Source organism: Mirounga angustirostris, unplaced genomic scaffold (assembly GCF_029215605.1).
Source record: "Mirounga angustirostris isolate CCGP_5_RB_7025 unplaced genomic scaffold, mMirAng1.0.hap1 SCAF_5, whole genome shotgun sequence".
Lineage (NCBI taxonomy): Eukaryota > Metazoa > Chordata > Mammalia > Carnivora > Phocidae > Mirounga > Mirounga angustirostris.
Window position 1 is genome coordinate 174,422,255 of NW_026991713.1, and position 18,466 is coordinate 174,440,720.

Here is an 18,466-nt window from a genome sequence, read left to right on the forward strand (position 1 = left end):
GGGTTTTGCCAACCCCCCCCCCCCCCCCCCGAGGCCTGGCGGCAGGGCGTTAGGTTCAGCAGATGATGGCAGAACCCACTACGGAGGAAAAGTTGTTCCCGTGAACCATTTGTATTGCCTCCAACTTGCGAATTTGTCTTTCAGGTTGTATGTAAACTGGAGGTTCATGAGAGGGATCGAAGCCCAGTTCTTAGCTCTTCAGAAGGGGTTTAATGAACTCATTCCTCAACACTTGCTGAAGCCTTTTGACCAGAAGGAACTAGAGGTACGTGCTCACTGGGCCGAGCCAAGTCCACATTCAAGGTCGTGAATGTGATGAGTGTTTTCTTGTTTTACGCACGGCAGCAGAGTGAGGCTCACCTGTTCCCCAGCAAGGCCAGGGGTTTTGGGGGCTCCAGGATAACAGGGCTAGAGCGAGCGGGGCGTCGAGGACATCTGAGCCTGTTGAGGATCAGGCCAGGTGTCTCTCTGCTTGGCGGCAGCCAGCAGGGTGCAGGGTGTTCTGTGGCTTATCCTATTTTTCAGAATCTCTAGCAGTGGAGGTTCCTAACCCCCTCCTGTGTAGTCACCTCGGGTCGAGGAAATTATCTCGCATATAACCAGATTCTCCCAGAACGTCAGCTTTCTGTTTTTGTTCTGGCTATTATTAGCCTTGGAACAAAGTGTTATTATGTCCTTTAATCACACTGCATGTGCTTGAACATAGCGGTTCATTCATCTCTTACCCACCGCCGATGCCAAATGGCTCAGGGCGGCGAAATCCTTCTGTCTTTCTGTCCCCGGTGAGGCGCCTCCCGCCCCGGGCAGACACATGCACACAACTCCCGCCACGGTCCCTCCGCTCAGCCTTCGAGCTCCGCCTGTCCCAGCCCTCGAAGTCCCTGGGATGTGGCCCCGTTTTATAGTCCGCCCCTTTGGTCTTGCCAGTTGCTTCTTTCATACCGACTCCTCGCTGATGCGGTGCAACACCGCGAACGCAGACGTGCTTGTAAGAAAACCCCCGGGCTGGGGGGTCGGAAAGCAGCCTGGGGTGGCAGCATTGGGCACACTGCTGATCTCCCTGCTTATCCACGTCTGGGGCTTGTTTCTTCGGGCACGATAAATTCCCTCCTGTCGTGTCCTGGGAACTACCGGGTGGGGCGGGTCATGACCCTGGTTCGTACGTTTGAGAACTAACTCGCTGCTGCACGCCTTCCCAGCTGATCATTGGTGGCCTGGATAAGATCGACGTGAGCGACTGGAAGTCCAACACTCGGCTGAAGCACTGTGTGGCCGACAGCAACATCGTCCGGTGGTTCTGGCAGGCTGTGGAGACCTTCGACGAGGAGAGGAGGGCCAGACTCCTGCAGTTCGTGACCGGGTCCACTCGGGTCCCTCTCCAAGGCTTCAAGGCTTTGCAAGGTGACTGACATGGAGGCGGGGCTCCTGGCCCCACGCATCTCCCCTAGGCGCGTCCCGCTGGCAAGGCTTTGGGAAAGAAGTCAAGAGTTTTTAGATGCACTGTGGATTCGTTTCTCACTGCGTCCTGAGTGAGGGAGAGAGTGGCCTGGCCTGGGCATCAGGAGATGGAGTCTCTGGCTACCGTGTTGGTCATTAGTGCCAGGGGTCCTCCCTGGGCCTCAGTTTCGTCCTCTGTGTAAATGCACTGCCTGATGGGCTCCACTGATGGGTATGCATCCTGTCTCTCGTCCCTTCCAACTGTGATAAAAAAAAATCTGATACCCAGATTTTTGATAACCCTGAGAGCCGGAAGGAAAAAGTTGAATGATAATAGTATATTAAGACTTAGTAAATGGAATTTTGCATATTAATAGTGATAGCAGATATATTTCACATAGAGAATATTCCCGGTAGACTTTTCCGTATTCCAAGGACTTCTTATAAGGAGTGACAGAAGTTCCTTCCATCCCCTTGGGCTTTTGTCCCAGGTGTTTATGTCTTTTCCTCTTCCCATCGTACCTCTGCCTGGGGAGATTTCGTGACCCTGTATCTTGCTCTTGTTAGAACTCTGCTGCCTCTGCCAGGAGTGGGTCTGCTTGCTAAAAATTTCTGTTTAAAAAAAATAAAAACACAACAACAAAAAACGCATCACTGGTAGTTTTAAGGATTTTACCCTTCAGATACCCCCACCTGCGTGGGGGAGGAGACAGGAGGAGCATTCTCACCAGTCTTCGCTCTGCCCCTGTGGTTCTCTAGAACGTCTTGTACAGGTCCCTGGATGGCACACGCTAAGCCAGGTGGAGGCTCATGCTACCTCGCGAAGTCTGTGTGTGACCCTCCGGCAGGACGGCCCGCCTGGGCACGGGGCTGAGGGTGTGGCTGGCAGTGGGGCCTGGGCCCTGCCTCTGACGTGCATTAACTAGAATGTTTTCTCGTAAGGTTCTACAGGCGCAGCAGGGCCCCGGCTCTTCACCATCCACCTGATCGACGCCAACACAGACAACCTTCCGAAGGCCCACACCTGGTAAGGCCCGTCCCCTGGGAGCCTGTCTCCACGACGTGCCGCCCTTCGCGGGGCTTGTCTAAGCTCTTTTCTTCTGTGGAGCACTCTGCTTCCCTTATCAGCATCCCAGGACCACTGGCGATGGCCCCGGTGGCCGATGGAACAAGCACTCGGCGTGGGTCACAGGAGGGTTATCAGACGTCTCTGTTGTGAAACCACTTGTGTTGTGAGATGGGATTCTTGTTGGCTGGCGCTCCAGCAGCTCCAGTCTTACCTTCACTGGGTCTTGCATGTGCGTGCGTGAGCACACGTCCCTCTCAGTAGGAAGACTAGTTTTTAAATTTTTTTATTTTATTTTTTAGAGAGCGCATGTGTGTATGCACGAGGGGTGGGGAGGGGCAGAGGGAGAATCTTAAGCAGGCTCCATGGTCAGTGTGACATGGGGCTCGGTCTCATGACCCTGAGATCGTGGCCTGAGCTGAAATCAAGAGTTGGATGCTCAACCAACCAAGCCACCCAGGCACCCCAAAAACTATAGTTTTTATTTATTTATTTTATTTTAAAGACTTATTTAGAGAGAGCATGCGTGAGAGCAGCGGGAGAGAAAGAGGGAGAGAGAAACCCAAGCAGACTCTGCAGTGAGCTCACAGTCGGACACGGGGCTTGATCCCATGACCCTGAGATCACGATCTGAGCCGAAACCAAGAGTCAGACGCTTAACCAACTGTGCCACCCAGATGCCCCAAAACTGTAGGTTTTAATCTGGAGTTACTAGTTCACTTCCTAAGACTCCATTTTCCTTCTTGGAACTTAGTCTATGATGATGCATCTTGTGTACTGAAAAATATTTCTTCCCCAAATTTTAACTTAATCTGCTATGGTTATTATTTATTTGTGGTTTAAAAATCAAGTTAGTTACGTACACTTTGTCTCAGAAACCGTGTATCGAAAGACCAGCATGTATAGTTCAGCAGAGCCAGGTCCTGGTCATCCAGCTGCATCGGGGTGTAACGGAAGGCTCCTGATTGAGAGCCCAGGGGTGTGGCTTCACACGTTTGCACGGTCCCAAGGCCACGGGGAGGCTACAGCGCCTCGCCCAGCGTGGCCGTCACAGAAACCACGCCGTGTTGATGCTGGGCAGCTGCTTTCCTCCCCAGAAGACTCTGTCCTTTCATAGTTTGGTGTCTAGAGTAAAACAGATGTGAGAGGTGCCCTCTGATGCTAAAGCCCCCCGCCAAGACTATCACACCATTCAGCCCAATTCTTTCTTGAGAAAAACCATCCTTAATTGCTCAACCCTTTGTAATTTAGTAAGTCACTCTATGGCCTCTCTGTCAGAATTCTATATTTTTTTGTTAGTAGAGAATACCCTTCTTAAAGGGTATTTTTTTTTTAAATACAACAGTAGAAATGAATTTCCCCAGGGAAATGTTGATTCATTTCATCACTCATTTCATCTATTGATTTCATTTCAGTGTCAGGGATTTGACATTTTATTAGTTTTGAGATACAGCTTGTTTTTGCAAGAAATATTCCAGACTGCCCTGTTTGGTCTCAGATCAAGTCACGGTGGATCAGCTAGACATGCCGTATAAATTGTTAGTGGTGATCTGACTGCCGGCCAGTCTGGATTACAGTGCTCTCTGCAAAGGGGGGGTATTCCTCGTACCGAGAAGTAATTTCTCCCAAAGACAACAAACAAAACAAGCTGAGAGCTTTGTCCTCATATAACCAGGAAATAGTAATTGGTTTAATTTTGGTTTTCAAGATCTTAGGGTCTATGTTGCTGTGTGTTCGATGAAAAAAATCTCTGCTTTCAAAGCAGACGAGGACTAGGGGTGGGGGGAGAGTAGAAAACTTACCTCCACCTCTTTATCCCAACAAGGCGATGAGATGCTTTCCCGTCTCGGCTCCGTCCTGCCTATCTACGTGTGTGTGTGGGTGTGCGCTCTCTCTCTCTCTCTGCTGGCTCGGGGCCACAAATACACTGCTCCCGCCTGTCCTTGTCCTTGTCCTTGAAGCAGGTCCTACATCCGGATCACCCCCGGCAGTGACTCTCTCGCTCTTTTGTCCTGTTCCAGCTTTAATCGGATTGACATTCCGCCTTATGAATCGTATGAGAAGCTCTATGAGAAGCTGCTGACGGCTGTGGAGGAGACTTGTGGCTTTGCTGTGGAGTGAAGAGCAACCAAAGGCAACAGATTCTAGCTCATGACCACCAGACCCAAAGCAAGCTTTCTGTGTGCCTCCTCGCAGCTGGCTGAGGCCTGGGAACCCCAGATCACCGGAGGGAAAGAGCTGTCTCCCCTCCTTTTGGGGAGGGGGGTAGGGGGACTTTGGTTGGTGGCTCCCACCCATACTTTCCTCCTTTATGACAGTACTCCCACCCCCTTCCATCACCCATCCAATAAAATGCAGCCAGGTTTAGCATTTGGCTTCGGTCACACAGGATATTCCGCTCTGACTGGAACCCATATGGTGATCGGCTCACTGCCCTGTGGTCTTTATAGGGGGATCAGCCCACAAGTTCTGGAACCGAGCTTGGCTTACTGAGGCTTTGTAACTGGTAGCTCTCCTAGCTATTCTGTGTCAGAACGGTCCCGAGGCCCCTTTTCAAGTTCAGCAGCTCAAATTCCAGTCTCATCCTAGCAGCCTGTTCCAGGTAGCAGATGAATTTCTAACTGAAAAATAACCATATTGTCTAGGGGAAGTCCGCCGCAGCGGGAAGCCCGCATCAAAAGCGTGCTTCCCTTTTGGAAGAGTAAAGCGACCGGGGCCCGGGGTATGTTTCAGGGTATCCTGGCTGAAAAACTTGTTCTGCGTAGAGAAAACTGATCTTTCCTTTTAAGAGTCCCTTTGCCACGTTATCTATCTAATTCGAGATATTTTTCCAGTGAAAATACCACATAACAGAGCTTATAAAAGAACAGACCAAACCAGCCTCAGATCCACGCAGCCAGTCCCGGGTCGGGGCTCCCGCACCACCTCTGTGTCGGCTGGGTCACTGGATACTAACAAAGTGTCGTGTGGAACTTGCTGAGAGCTGAACTAACAAAAGAAGAGCCTGTTCTAGCTGCTGGCCTGGTGCGGACTCGCCTCGAAGGGAGAGGGGGAGCGGATAACCTCGTTGACTCAACCCCCCCTTTTTACTGTTAGATGCAAACCTGACTGGGGGGGGGCAGGGACACAGTTCCACTCTGGCGCACGCTGGTCATCTTCCGAGTGTCAGAGGGCGACCCTAACCGTCCCCGCTCGCTTCACTCACCCAAACATCTTCACGTGCTGAGCGAGGCCAAAGCCGGCCTGGACCCCGCGTTCCCGTTTGCCCGCGATGTTCAGGCAGCATCTTAACGAGGTGGTTTGAGTGCAGGTCGACTTCCGTGAAGGGCGGCGGCAGCAAACTGTCCCGTTGGGGTTTGTTGTTTCTGGTTTGGGGGGCAAGTGTGGGGCAACTCCTCAGCAAGACACTCACTGTTGAAACTCTGCTGTTGGTTTCGGAGTCAGGCGTTGGCATCCAGCTGTGGGCCTGAGCGGGGTTTGGAAGGAGCCTTTGGGACGACTCGCTTTTTGTCACTAACGCCTGTGGACTGGGGGGGTTGGCGGCCTGCGTACCCTTCTCGTCGTGCTGTGGTTCTTCGGTCGGCCCTGAAGCGGTCTGTGGCTTACGTGAGCAGCTCCGGGAGCTCTTGGGGGATAGACCCCCTTGGAACAAGAGGCCCGCCTGGTTTGGGGGGCCTGGGTTGCTGGCCGGGGGCTCCAAGAGCTGCGAGAGCGCCACTTGTGGGCTACGTATGGAGGTTCCAGGATAGAGGGGATGTCCGGTGTGACTAGCTGCACAAGGAGAATTAAATCCAATCAGGAAGTCCAGGCTGCATCGTGGGCTTGGTCTTTCAGAAGTTCTGCCTTGCCCCAGTTGGGCTGATCTTGTGTCTCGTTTACCATGATCCTTGTGAGGGCATTCTAGAAGCTGGCTCCCCCTGACTCTCTAGTCCTCCCTCGTAATCTTCCTCTGGAAGAGTGAGGAAATGTCAACTACAGCCCTGCCCCCAGATCGGCCTCCTCTCGAAGGCGAACCTCAACAGCGTGAGGAGGAGACCTCCACGGGAGAGCTGAGAACGCCTCCAGGCTGAGGTGGGAAGGAGCACTAATTCTTCTGTGGGGCTGGCCACAATCTGCAGGAGTTAGTGAGGAGACGAGGGCCTAGCGGGAGTGTTGAGTTGGGCTCCGTTAAGACGATCTTCCTGCTGTTGGGAGAAACGGGAGCAATCCTTAGAAAGCGTACCTGCCGGCCCCAGGCTGCTCGCGCGTGTCCGGGGTCAGCTCCGCAAGTCTTTCCTGTCTTGTAAGGCTGGGGTCTCTGCTTTTCTCCTCACACTTGCATGTGGGCCCCCTCATCAGCTGTGTGTCACAGTGGAGCCTGAAAGAGCAGAACGTTCCAGAGCCCGGGCTGACTCTCACCAAATGGGCCTGTCAGTGGCATTGCACTTCTAGAACCTTCACCATTAACAGTGGATTGGGCCGCCCAAAGAGGAGTGTGGCAGACAATTGGTAAAAGCTCCTGATCGCGCCACTTTGGGTCCGTGTGGACCCCGTTTCCCACGAGCTCTCGTTCGTCGCCCTCTGCGGTAGTCCCCGACCGCCCACCTGTCCCCCTCCCCTCACCTCTTTGCCCAGAAGCTTCAGGGGCCCAACTTCCAGGCTTGCCCTCACCAGTGGTCATCAGCCGACCCTCAGGGATGTAGCAAACCACCACTCTGCCAATGCTGTAGGTAGGAAAAACAAAGGGGCTGCTTGGGGGACAGGAGGGACAGGTCTCTTTGAGGGGAGTCTGCCCACCAGGTGGATTGTGTTCCCTAAGCTCGCTCGGCTGCATGGTCCCAATTCAGGTGAGGTGGTCCTCAAACCTGAGCTGCCGGGAATGGCCTTCTGCAGAGAAAACACCCTGCCCCCCAGCCCCGTCTGCAGCCAGGTGTGGGCCGCACGGCAGCCTTCCCGAAACATAGTATGAATTTTTAAAATTTGTTTATTTTTGTTTCTCAACCACTTTATAATGTATTTTTTAATTTATTTTGTAATGTCTTGTTTTTAAGTATTGCTGCTATCCTTGTTATTCTTCCCACTGTTTTTATTCCTGATTTATTTTGTGAAAATTGTACACTAATGTTCTGTTTTATGTCAAAATCAAAAGTATTTAAAGAAATACTAGTTCTATTTAATGTGGTTATGGAACCAGCTGGAAACACACAACAAACAGTGATTGTACAGCAGGCTGGACCCGGGAGGTCAGGTTCATTTTGTTACATATGCAATAAACTCACGACTTTACATTTTTTTGGCGTCTGATATTTTGGTGTGGAAATGAGAAAGGCAATGGTTTGAAATACTGGCAAGGGGCCTTCTAAGGAAAAAGGACAAACTTTAGAACTGTAGAAGGGACTAATAAAAACACGGCAGTTGAAAGTGCTCTGTATCAAGCAAAAACTTGTGGGACTGAGAAAGTTTTGAATCTCTTATTTTTTCCTTCCTAATTTGGATGCTTTTTCTTTCTTTTTCTCGTATAATTGCTCCGGCTACGACTTTCAGTACTATGTTCAATACACGTAGTGAAGGTGGACATGCGGTCTTGTTCCTGATCTTAGAGGACAAACTGTCAGTCTTTTACCTTTGAGTATGATGTTAGTTGTGGGGTATTTCATGTGTGCCTTTCACTGTGTTGAGGTATTTTCCTACTATTGCTGGTTTGTTGAGTGTTTTTATCATGAAAAAGTATTGAATTTTGTCAAAATGATTTTGCTGTGTCAACTGAGAGAATCATTTATTTTCCCTTTCATTCTGTTAATATGGCGAATTACATCGACTGATTTTTATGTACTGAGTGGTCCTTGCATTTCGGGAATCCAACTTTGTCGTGATGTGTATAATCCTTTTTCTTACTGTGTTGTTGGATTCAATCTGCTAATGTTTGTTGGCGGTTTTTGCATCGGTGTTCATGAGGGATATTGATTGATAGTTTTCTTGTAGTGTCTTTGTCTAGCTTTGGTATCAGGGTGGTGCTGGCCTCCTAAGAATGAGTTAGGAAACATTCCCTCTTCTTTCTTCTCGAAGTCTGAGGAGGAGATGTTAATTCTTTAAATGTTTGGTAGAATTTACTGATGAAGCCATTGGGTCCTGGGCTTTTCTTTGTTGGGAGGAATTTGATTACTAATTCAATCTCCTTACTAGCTATAGGTCCATCCAGACTTTCTATTTCCTCATGATTCAGTCTCGGTAGGTTGTGTGTTTCTAGAAATTTGTCCGTTTCATCTAGGTTATCCATTTTGTTGGCATACAATTATTCATAGAACACTTATAATCCTTCTTATTTTTGTATATTTGCAGTAAGGTGCCTCTCTTGTGTGGTTGAGTCCTCGTCCTCTTTCCCCCGCCATAGGCATTTAGCTAAAGGTTTGCCATTTTGTTGAAATTTTTTTTTTTGGAAGAACCAACTCTTGACTTCATTGGCTTTCTCTGTTGTTTTCTGTTCTCTTTCTCTGCTGTAATATTGTTTCCTTCCTACTGCTAGCTTTCAGCTTAGTTTTTCTTCTTTTCCTAATTCCTTAAGGTATAAAGTAGGTTTTTGTTTTCAGACCTTTTTTCTTTTTTAATGTAAGCATCTACAGCTATGAGTTTCCTTCTCAGCACTGCTTTCAGTTTCGACATGCCATGTTTTCATGGTCATTTGTCTCTTTCAAGAAAGGTTCTAATTTCCCTTGTGATACATTGCTTAACTTCCATGTATTTATGAGTTCTCCTTTCTGTTACTGATTTCTAGCTTCATTCCATTGTGGGAAAGAGCAAATGTTTTGTATGCTTTCAGTCTTTTTAAATTTTTTGAGACTTGATTCATGGCCTTACAGAATGTGGTCTATTATGGAGAATGTTCTCTGTGCACTTGAGGAAAACGTATATTCTGCTGTTGTTGGTAGGGATATTGTTTAGGTCCCAATGGTCTGTAGTGTTGTTCAAGTTCTCGCTTTCCCTACTGATCTTCTACCTGGTTGCTCTAGCTTACTGAGAGTGAGGTACTGAAGAATCTTATTATCGTAGAGCTGTCCATTTTGCCCTTCAGTTTTTCAGTGTTTGCTGTGGGTGTCTCTGGATTTATTTTTGTTGAATGTGTTGAGTTTCTTAAAATTGTATGTCCATTTCTTTACTCAAATTAGATTTTTGTCCATCACTTCCAAGTTCTCTGCCCCTTTCTCTTTCTCCATCTGGGGCCCCAATAATGCATATATTTGTTTGATGGTATCCCATAAGTCCCTTAGGCCCGCTTCACTTTTCAATGAATGTATTTCCTTTTGTTCCTCTGTTTCAAGGATTTCAAATGACCTGTCTTCAAGTTCACAGATTCTTTTGACAGCTCAGGTCTGCTGTTAAATCCCTTTATTGTATTTTTTAGCTCCAGAATTTGTTTTTTTAAATCCTATACGTACATGACTTTCTGATATTCTCGTTTTGTTCATATATGTTTCTTGATTTCCTTTAGTTCTTTAAGCATGTTTAATAGTTATTTTAAGTTTTTTTCTAGTAAGTTTCTTTAGGGACGGTTTCTTTGGTTTCCGAAGATATATTTTGTTCCTTTGGCTGTGCCCCATTTTCCTGTCTCTGTGTATGCCTTGAAATCTTTTGTTGAAAACTCGTCATTTGAAAAAACAGCCATGTCTTCCCATTCTTTGCAGAATGGCAGGAAGACCCTCACTAATTAGCAGGGTGTGTTCTAAGACTTGTGATCAACCCAGGCTGATGGCTTAAGTCTCAGGTCTTGTTTTGGACTGTGTCCTCCCTGGGCCTGTACCTCCCCCCAAGGCCCCTCTTCTTTTTCCCCATACACACGGCTGCTTTTAGAAAGTCCCAATTTTCCAGAGTCTCACTCCAGCTTCTTCTCGGGACCTTAGATGTGTTACTGTATTTTTCTGCCCCAGGCATCTGCAGGTCTGCACTCCCCCTGCAGCTTTTACACATTGTGTTGCTTGCTGCTGCCCTCCGGGGCTCTGGCCAGCCTGCAGTCTCAACTCTGGCATCTTCCCCTGCCTGAGCTCCAGGCCAGGCAAGCAGAAACCAGTCCCTCAGGAGTCCAGACAGCTCAGAACATTGCAGATGATTTCTGCTCCCCTTCTTTCAACACAAGGGAGAACATCAGGAACTGGGCTGGTTCCTCCCAACCACACCTTGTTGTGCTAGGAAGGGTCGAGGCAAAGGCAAGCAAAGTTGCCACAAAGTTCTCTGCCATTTTGACTGGCCTTTTCTTGATTGGGCATTCACCTGGTTGCTGTAGATTTTTGACTGATTTCCAGAGTCTGGAGTTGTTTTTACGTATGTATTTTCAGTGTTTCCATGGGGGTAGCACAGGCCTGGAGCTTCCTAGTTGGACATCTTTAATCTCTGCCTTTTGATTAGAGAGTGAGTTTAATACACTCACATATAGTTACTTATAAGAAAGGATTTGTTTCTTCCATTTTCTTATTAGTTTTCTATGTGCCTGACAGCTTTTTTCCCCCTCACTTCATTCCTGGCTTTTGTAGTTGATTTTTTTTTTATAGTGACATGTTTTGAATCTTTTCTCATTTCCTTTTGTATATATTCTATAGATGTTTTCTTCGTGGTTGCCACAGGGATTATACTTAACATCCTGAGGTTACAACAACCTAAGTTCTACCACTTTGAATAGCATATACAGATCCCTGCTCCTGTACAGCTCCATCTCCCCCTCGTTGTTGTTGTCACAAATTGCATCTTTATATATTGTGTGCCCAATAATGTAGTTTTTTATGCATTTGCCTTTTAAATCCTGTAGAAAATAAAAAGTAAACTTACAACCAAACTTACAATAATTCTAGCTTTTATAACAGTCCATGTATTTACTTTTGCTGGAGATTTTGATTTCTGCTTACAGCTTTGAGTTACTGTCTAAGCAAGCATCCTTTCATTTCTAAGGGAAGGACTTCCTTTAGCATTTTTTGTAAAGCAATTCTGGTGGTAGCAAACTCCCTCACTTTTGAAGAGGAATTTTTCTGGATATAGAATTCTGAGTTTCATCAATTTGCATAAATCAACCCTCTGCTTTCTGACCTTCAAAATTTGATGAGAAATCTGGTCATCTTATTGAGGATCCCTTAGGGTCCATGACAAGTCACTGCTCTTGCTGCTTCCAAGATTCTCCGTCCTTGTGTGTCCTTGAGTTTATTCCATCTGGAGTTTTGTCTGGCTTCTATGTGTAGATTCTTATCTTTCATCAAATTGAGAAATTTTTGGTCATTGTTTCTTCAAATATTCTGTCTCCCCTCTCTGTCTCTTCTCCTGGGATTCCCACAGTGCTTGTCTGCTTAATGGTCTCCCATGGGACTCTTTGGTTATGTGCACTTTTCTTTTTTCTCCATTCCAGTTGTCCAATCTTTAAGTTCATTGATTCTTCCTTCTTATTTAAATGTGCTTTTTAACTCTCCTAGGGAATTTTCCATTTCGGTATTGCACTTTTCAGCTCCAGAATTTTCTTTTGGTTCTTTTGATAGTATTTTTGGTCACATATTGTTTTCCTGTCTTTGTCCATGTCCTCCTCTAGCCCTTTGAGCAGCTTTCAGACCGTTAAAGCCTTTGGCCTAGAAAGTTTGCGGTCTGCTGCCTTCCTCAGTGATGATTTCTGTTCTTTCTTTGTTTCTTTGAATGGGTCATACTTTGCATGCCTTGTGACTTTTTGTTGAAAACTGGACATTTGAATTTTATAATGTAAATCTGGAAATGAGATTATCCTCTTTCCCCGGGGTGTTTTTTTTTCTTTTCAATTTTTGAGGGTATTGCTGATCAGCCTGAGGTGAAAGCTTGAGGTTTTCTCTGGTCTTTCTTGAACCTGTGTCTTTCCATGAACTTGAGCATGGCTTTCTAAATTTCCTGTTTACATGGTTGCTTTTTTCTTTTTCTTTCTTTTTGAAACAACTCCCATTTTTCATGGATCAGAACTCCTACCACAACTTAAGTTGGTCCTCTGCTCAGGGTCCCACAGGCTCCAATGTGTCAGTCATACGGCATTCTCCTCTCGAGGCCCAAGCAGGGACGAATCCTCAGTCAAGCTCCTTTGGGTTGCTGGCAAAATTCATGTCTTGTGGCTTTGTCACTGAGAATCCTGGCTTCTTACTAGTTTTTGGCTACACACCAGGCTGGGACCATAGTTACCGTCCAAGCAGTTGCTTCTGAATATACTTTTCTTTAAATATTTGGTTCCCAAAATAGGAAACGGGAGAGAAAGGAATAGCCCCAGTTGTTTTGTTATTTAAGGCCCCTGAAAGCCACATCAGCCAGTGGGGGATACAGCAATGGCTGCCCACCTCTGTATCCATACTCCTGCGGTCAAAAGCAGCAATCAGTGATCAGAACACAGAATCTCACAGTTGGAGGACAAGGTCCTTGTTGCCTACCCTGCCTCTGGCAAGTTGCACCAAGAACCCAGGCTGCCATGTGCTCGGATGAGGGGGTGGGCAGCCATTACCACACTAAATGCTGAAATAGACTGGAATTTACCCGCCAAGCTTTCCCCTGGGAGTTGCAAGCATTCAGATGGACGCTAGAGTTCCAGAATTGGTGGCGTCTTTGCGTGGAGATGGATTCCTGGTGCTTCCGATTCTGCCAGCTTCCCTGACATCACTGGTCATATTTGCCCTTAACTCCCACCCATCAGTCACTGGGACACAGCGTGTCCGTGGGCTCAGCAGACACAGGCCGTCCCGCATTCTGCTGTCTGTGAGGGGGCCATGCTCCGGTTGGGAATGTCTGGCTCACTGGGGCTCTTTCTCTGTTCACAGTTACTGCTAAGTCATGGGGGCTTTAAACAATCTGTGTACCTCTGTCCCCACACCAGCCCTGCCTACTATCTCAACAACTTCCTAAGTCTGCTCTTTTGAGACTTTCTAGTTTGTTCCTTTACCCTCCCCTCAACCAAGTGTAACACTGGCCTTCCCTCGGGCAGCCACACTGACCGCTCACTTACCTGATGGTCAGAAACACAGCGACGGATCGATATTATACAGAAGGCCCTCAAGGGGCAAGATGGCATCGTCGACAGTCAGGACCTGGAGTTGAATCCTGGCTTTGTAACTTGCCCTTGAACATGTTACCTCCCCTGTGCCTCAGTTTACTCATTTGTAAAGTGGGGAAAACAGCATCTTCCCCCCAGGGGCACTGCACCGTTTAAGTACGTTCCACGCGGATGTGCAAGTGCTCCATCCTGCTGGCTCATACTGCGCTGTTGTAAGTCCGCGGAAACCGTGCTTTCCACACGAGGGTCTCACCTTTCTGCGTCCTTGGCCACAGGGTGTTGGGCTGTTGCTGCTTCTCCCCAGCCAGCCGGGAGCTGTCCTGAGAAGCCGGGGGCAGCCTCTGCCAGAAGGCAGAAGCGCCGGGCACTCGGGCGAAGGCGTGGGTGGGCACTTTTCAGAACCAGAGAACCAGAGTCTCCAACCATCTTTTGGGGCCCTGGTTGTGACCTCCTGGGAGACGGCAGGATTAGGAGGGCTTGGCAGAGTCTTGAGTTTGAATCCGGCTCCAGTTCATAACTGTGACTTTGGGGGGCGTACTTAACTCTTGAGCCTTGGATGCAGCGACACAGAAGATGCTCAAAAATGTGGAAGGAAGAACCGGACGGAGTGATGACGGTCATGTCCAGAAGGGGCCCAAAGGAGGAGCCTGGGCCCCTGGACATGCGTGGTCCCTTGGTCAGGGCAGTGGCAAGTGAGCGAAAACAGATAGAAAAATCAGCAAGTTGTTCGCTTATGAAATAGAGGGGTAGCCCGACCTGCAGACCCCGAGGGACGTCTGCCCTATTCCTCCCCGGCTCCGCACAAGGCCTGGGTACCTGGATCCGAACCGCCTCCTGCCCTGGACAGAGGGGCAGTGCTGGGTGACCGTGGAAGCCTTTGTGCCCGCAGATTATCTTGAAGTCTCTCCCTGCCTCCCCCCATTCTTGATACGAAGACTTTCGATTTCTGTGCAGGGCCATGCAAGCTCCTTAGCTATCACTCACCTGTCAGCTGCCCCCCCGGGTCCTCCTGCCCCACCGCCCGCACTCCCTCGGCTCTCCGGCACCAGGTGTCCTCTGAGCGGGGCGGGAGGGGGGTGCCTGGATGGAGGGGTGGGTCAGACACAGGCCTGTGCAAGCCCCGCATGGGCCCCTCTAACTGGGCTCCACCCCCGCGTCCCCTTCTTTTCACTCACCACAGCATCCGCAGAGGGGCTGGTGAAAATGCCACCGCAGGGCACCCGCTCCGTCCCCACAGGAAGCGGGGGGATGTGAGGCTGATTCCATCCCGCGTGGGGGCCGCTCACGATGGCCAGTCTCGCCTCTCGGCCCCGGGGAGGCTCAGCTGACCCTCCGGGGACCTGCGGAGTCCTGTGGCCCGCGTGGAGCTGCCCTGGGAGCCGGCCAGGGGTCAGCCTCCTGTGGGCCCAGGCGCCCCCCCCGCCGCCCTCCGACCCCCAGGGGGTGCGCTTGGCTCCCCCGGGATCCCCGTTGTGACAGCAGCGTCCTGAGGGGCTTCCACCTCAAGCATTTCACCGCTTGCAGGATGGGCTCGAAATCCTTGCTCCCAGCCAGACCTCAGATCCCTGAACCGTGAACACTGGACGTTCCACGGGCTTCTAGGGAGGTGATTCGGGTACCTTGGGTGGGACCTTCCAGAAGCCCTCCCACAGCCCTCCCAGTTATTCAAAGCCGGCCAGACCCAAACCAGGAGGGGCCTGCGAGGAGGGACTTTTCTGAGCCCTGCAGGGCGGAGGCGGCCTCTGGCCACAGAAGGATGCCGGGAAGGAAGAGTGTTGGCCACGGCTCGCTCGCTGCGTACCAGTCCCCACGGCCCATGGGCCATCAGGCAGGGCCGGGGCAGCTCAAGCTCCAGGAACCACTTCTGGCCCAGGGGCCCTGTCGGTCATGGGATGGGATCCCTGCCCAGGGGGCGCCCTGGAGCAGGATGGACGAGAGCACCTCTGACTGTCCTTGTGCCCTGGGTGCCTGGGGAGCGCCCACCAACCTGCTTGCTGATGGCTGTCGTGCTTTACGTCGTGCTGGTCGTGGGGCCAAGTGGTGACATTGCTGCAGGGGACCTGAGCTGGGGACCAGCCACAGAGTGCTGTGGGAGATGGTGACAGGGTCAGACTTGACTGTTCATCACGAAAAACCTGCTTTGTGCAGACAAGACAAGGAGCCCTCCTGGAGGAAAGGCAGCACCTGTGAGCAGCTTAGCTTCACACACAGTTTGGAGACCTTGAAACGACACGAATGGAAGCCAGACTGGAAGAAAAATCAAGAAAAATAAATCTGGAGGCTACTAATAATGATCCAGGAGATGCCCTGCATCAGAATTCTCCTCTCCAGGGAAGCACAGAGCTGTTTTCAGAAGTAGGAGGAGGCTGGGGGAGAAAAGGGGGTCAGCGCATGGAACAGAGCAAAGCGACAGACAAGCCTGGAGGGCACGTGGGGCGGGGAGTCGGAGTCAGACTTGCCGCAGGGGACACTGGCCGCCCCCCGCTGGTTCCGCAGCTCAGCCCCAGGACGGTGGACATGAAGGGGGGCCGTGGACTTGGGTGGGAAGGCTCCGTCAGGAAGTGGAAAGCCCACAGAAGGCATGTCACAGGGAGTTTTGAAGACACTCACTGATGTGGCTCAGATACTTGAAAAAGTCTTGAGAAAAGACAAAAGCAAATATGTGCTAGAACAGCAGGGAAAGAAAGCCTCCCTTCATCCCTCCGCCGGCTTGTGGGGCTGACTGAGTGGCAGGTCCTGGGTGCGGGTGTTTGGAGGCCTCTCCTGCAGACCGAGCTTTCGTACATCAGCTCTTGGCTCCGTTGTTCCACACGTTGAGATTTCTCTTCGCTTGTTCACTCGTGAAACTCTTGCCATGAAGCCCAAGTGAAGAATGGGAGCTTTCCGGATCATTTAAAATCCCCAGAGGAGGCTTCACTGCAGAGTAAAACAGCGATAGGTGCGTCCATCAGATCGTTATGTTGTACACCTTGAACTGATACAATGTCATATGTCAATTGTAGCTCAATAAAACTGGACAAAAAATAAAATTCATAAACTTCCATAAAAAATTAAGTTTGGGGCGCCTGGGTGGCTCAGTTGGTTAAGCATCTGACTCTTGATTTCGGCTCAGGTCACGATCTCGGGGTCGTGAGACTGAATCCCATGTCGGGCTCTGTGCGGAGCATGGAGCCTGCTTGAGATTCTCTCTCTCCCTCTCCCTCTGCCCTTCACCCATTTTGCCCATTCCTCCACCCCCGGCGTTTGGAAAAAAGTATTTAAAACAGGCTTGGCGTTCACCTGATGGGGTTGGTGTGTCTCATTCTCGCAGCTCTGTAGGAATCAAGTTCTGATCCCTGAGTCCGAGAACTCCTTTACTCTGAGGGAAAAAAGTCAACTTACATTAACTCATGATCACATGAAGAAAGCTTGTGCTGGGCACAGAACCTGGATATTAAACATTTCCCATTTTCTTTTATGATTCTCTTAAAAAAAAAAAAGTCACAGAAAGTGAAAGGTAGGAGTTCCAGCAGAAACTGCATAAAGATGAAGAAATGAATCTCTACTGACATTCAGTCAAGAATTAATTCCCTGTGTAAAGAGAAAGGGGAATCTTCCTGAAGCAACTTAGAAGGTCAGACACATCTGGGAACAGCTGTAACCTGGTCAAGAGACAAAAATTCTTCCAGAAACAGCAGAAATCCTCAGCAGCCTTTCCCGAGGCCAGCTCATTTCCCATGAGAGAAACACAGTAATTTAGGAAAAGAAAATGCAGACTTCAGACAAAAGTTACTCAGAAGGAATTAAAAGCTTAATGTAGGTCCCTAATACCTTAGGTGAAGCATCTGGCAGAGGCCCAAGAGGCCCAGCAGGGAATCCTCTGGAGCCAGACTCCTGAGGAAGAAGGAACGTGGAGCTGTGATGATACAGGGACCCAGGGTGCGACCACGTCCCCCAGAGACTCAGGCCCTCTGGAGAGGGGACCCTCCACCGAGTGTGTCCATCGTCCTGATGGACGGGCAGACCCCGATGCTCGGACACTCACCTACCCGGAACCACGGGCCGAGATGCTGGTCTTCCCCTCGGACTCAGATGTTACCCAGGCCCAAGAGGTCCCAGGGACCGAGCCTAAGAGCACCTGTCCTTCCCTACATTCAGGAAAACAAGGACGCTGCCCTCCAGGAACTCTCTCCTCCAGTGATCTTTGTTGGCCCAACACATACTCCACTGACAACAGAAATGTCTACACCAGATGCTGGCTTCCACCTCCGTCCACAGTCTGAGGTAGTGACTTGCCTTCTGATGCGGCAGCTGGACGATCCCGAACCTTACCTAGATAGCTTTATCTCTGCACTAAAGTAACTGAGTTTTTTTCTCCTTTAGCTTTATTGCGTTTAGTTCAGAGATTATACAGTGGTTCAAATTAGAATCTTGATGAAATTATTCTTAAAATAATGATTAAATAACTGAAGAATATTTGAATGTGAATCTTATAACTTAAATGATTCCACTTCATCCTATTTGTGGGTAGTGTTAATACATAATTTTTGTTGTTACTAAGTCTGTTAAAATAATCCATTAATAAAGCAATAATTTCTACGACAATTTTGACAACTTTTCTCTTGGTTTTATTGCCGCTATTTACAATCCTTTGGGGCTTCCTTTACAGTTATATTTGACGTAAAAGTGAATCTTGGGGCACCTGGGCAGCTCAGTCGGTTAAGCCTGCCTTCGACTCAGGTCATGATCCCAGGGTCCTGGGATCAAGCCCCATGTCGGACTCCCTGCTCAGCAGGGGGCCTGCTTCTCCCTCTCCCTCTGCCCCTCCCCCTGCTCGTCTCTCTCTTTCACTCTCAAATGAATAAATAAAATCTTTTAAAAAAGAGAGTGAGGGGCGCCTGGGTGGCTCAGTCGTTAAGCGTCTGCCTTCGGCTCAGGTCATGGTCCCAGGGTCCTGGGATCGAGCCCCACATCGGGCT

The 18,466-nt window shown here is 49.4% G+C and overlaps 1 protein-coding gene and 1 long non-coding RNA gene across 13 annotated transcripts in view; one reads left to right on the forward strand and one right to left on the reverse strand.

Annotated features, from left to right (window-relative positions):
- The window catches only part of SMURF1 (SMAD specific E3 ubiquitin protein ligase 1), a 111,238-nt gene extending 103,465 nt beyond the window's left edge, over positions 1–7,773 (forward strand). For 11 of the 12 annotated variants that reach the window (XM_045875801.3, XM_064593286.1, XM_064593287.1 and 8 more), the window contains 4 exons: positions 145–265; positions 1,200–1,401; positions 2,380–2,464; positions 4,525–7,773. In XM_045875801.3, the coding sequence (XP_045731757.1) occupies positions 145–265; positions 1,200–1,401; positions 2,380–2,464; positions 4,525–4,624 (508 nt within the window). In that variant the 3' untranslated portion in view covers positions 4,625–7,773. The remainder of the gene's footprint in view (positions 1–144; positions 266–1,199; positions 1,402–2,379; positions 2,465–4,524) is intronic. The other variant, XM_045875800.3, reaches the window with a different exon arrangement.
- Positions 1,398–4,526, reverse strand: LOC135364592 (uncharacterized). Its single transcript, XR_010412025.1, has 3 exons — positions 4,306–4,526; positions 3,367–3,628; positions 1,398–2,049 (listed from the first exon to the last, which is right to left on the reverse strand). It is a non-coding gene; the product is annotated as an uncharacterized LOC135364592 (long non-coding RNA).
- Positions 7,774–18,466: the final 10,693 nt, after the last annotated feature.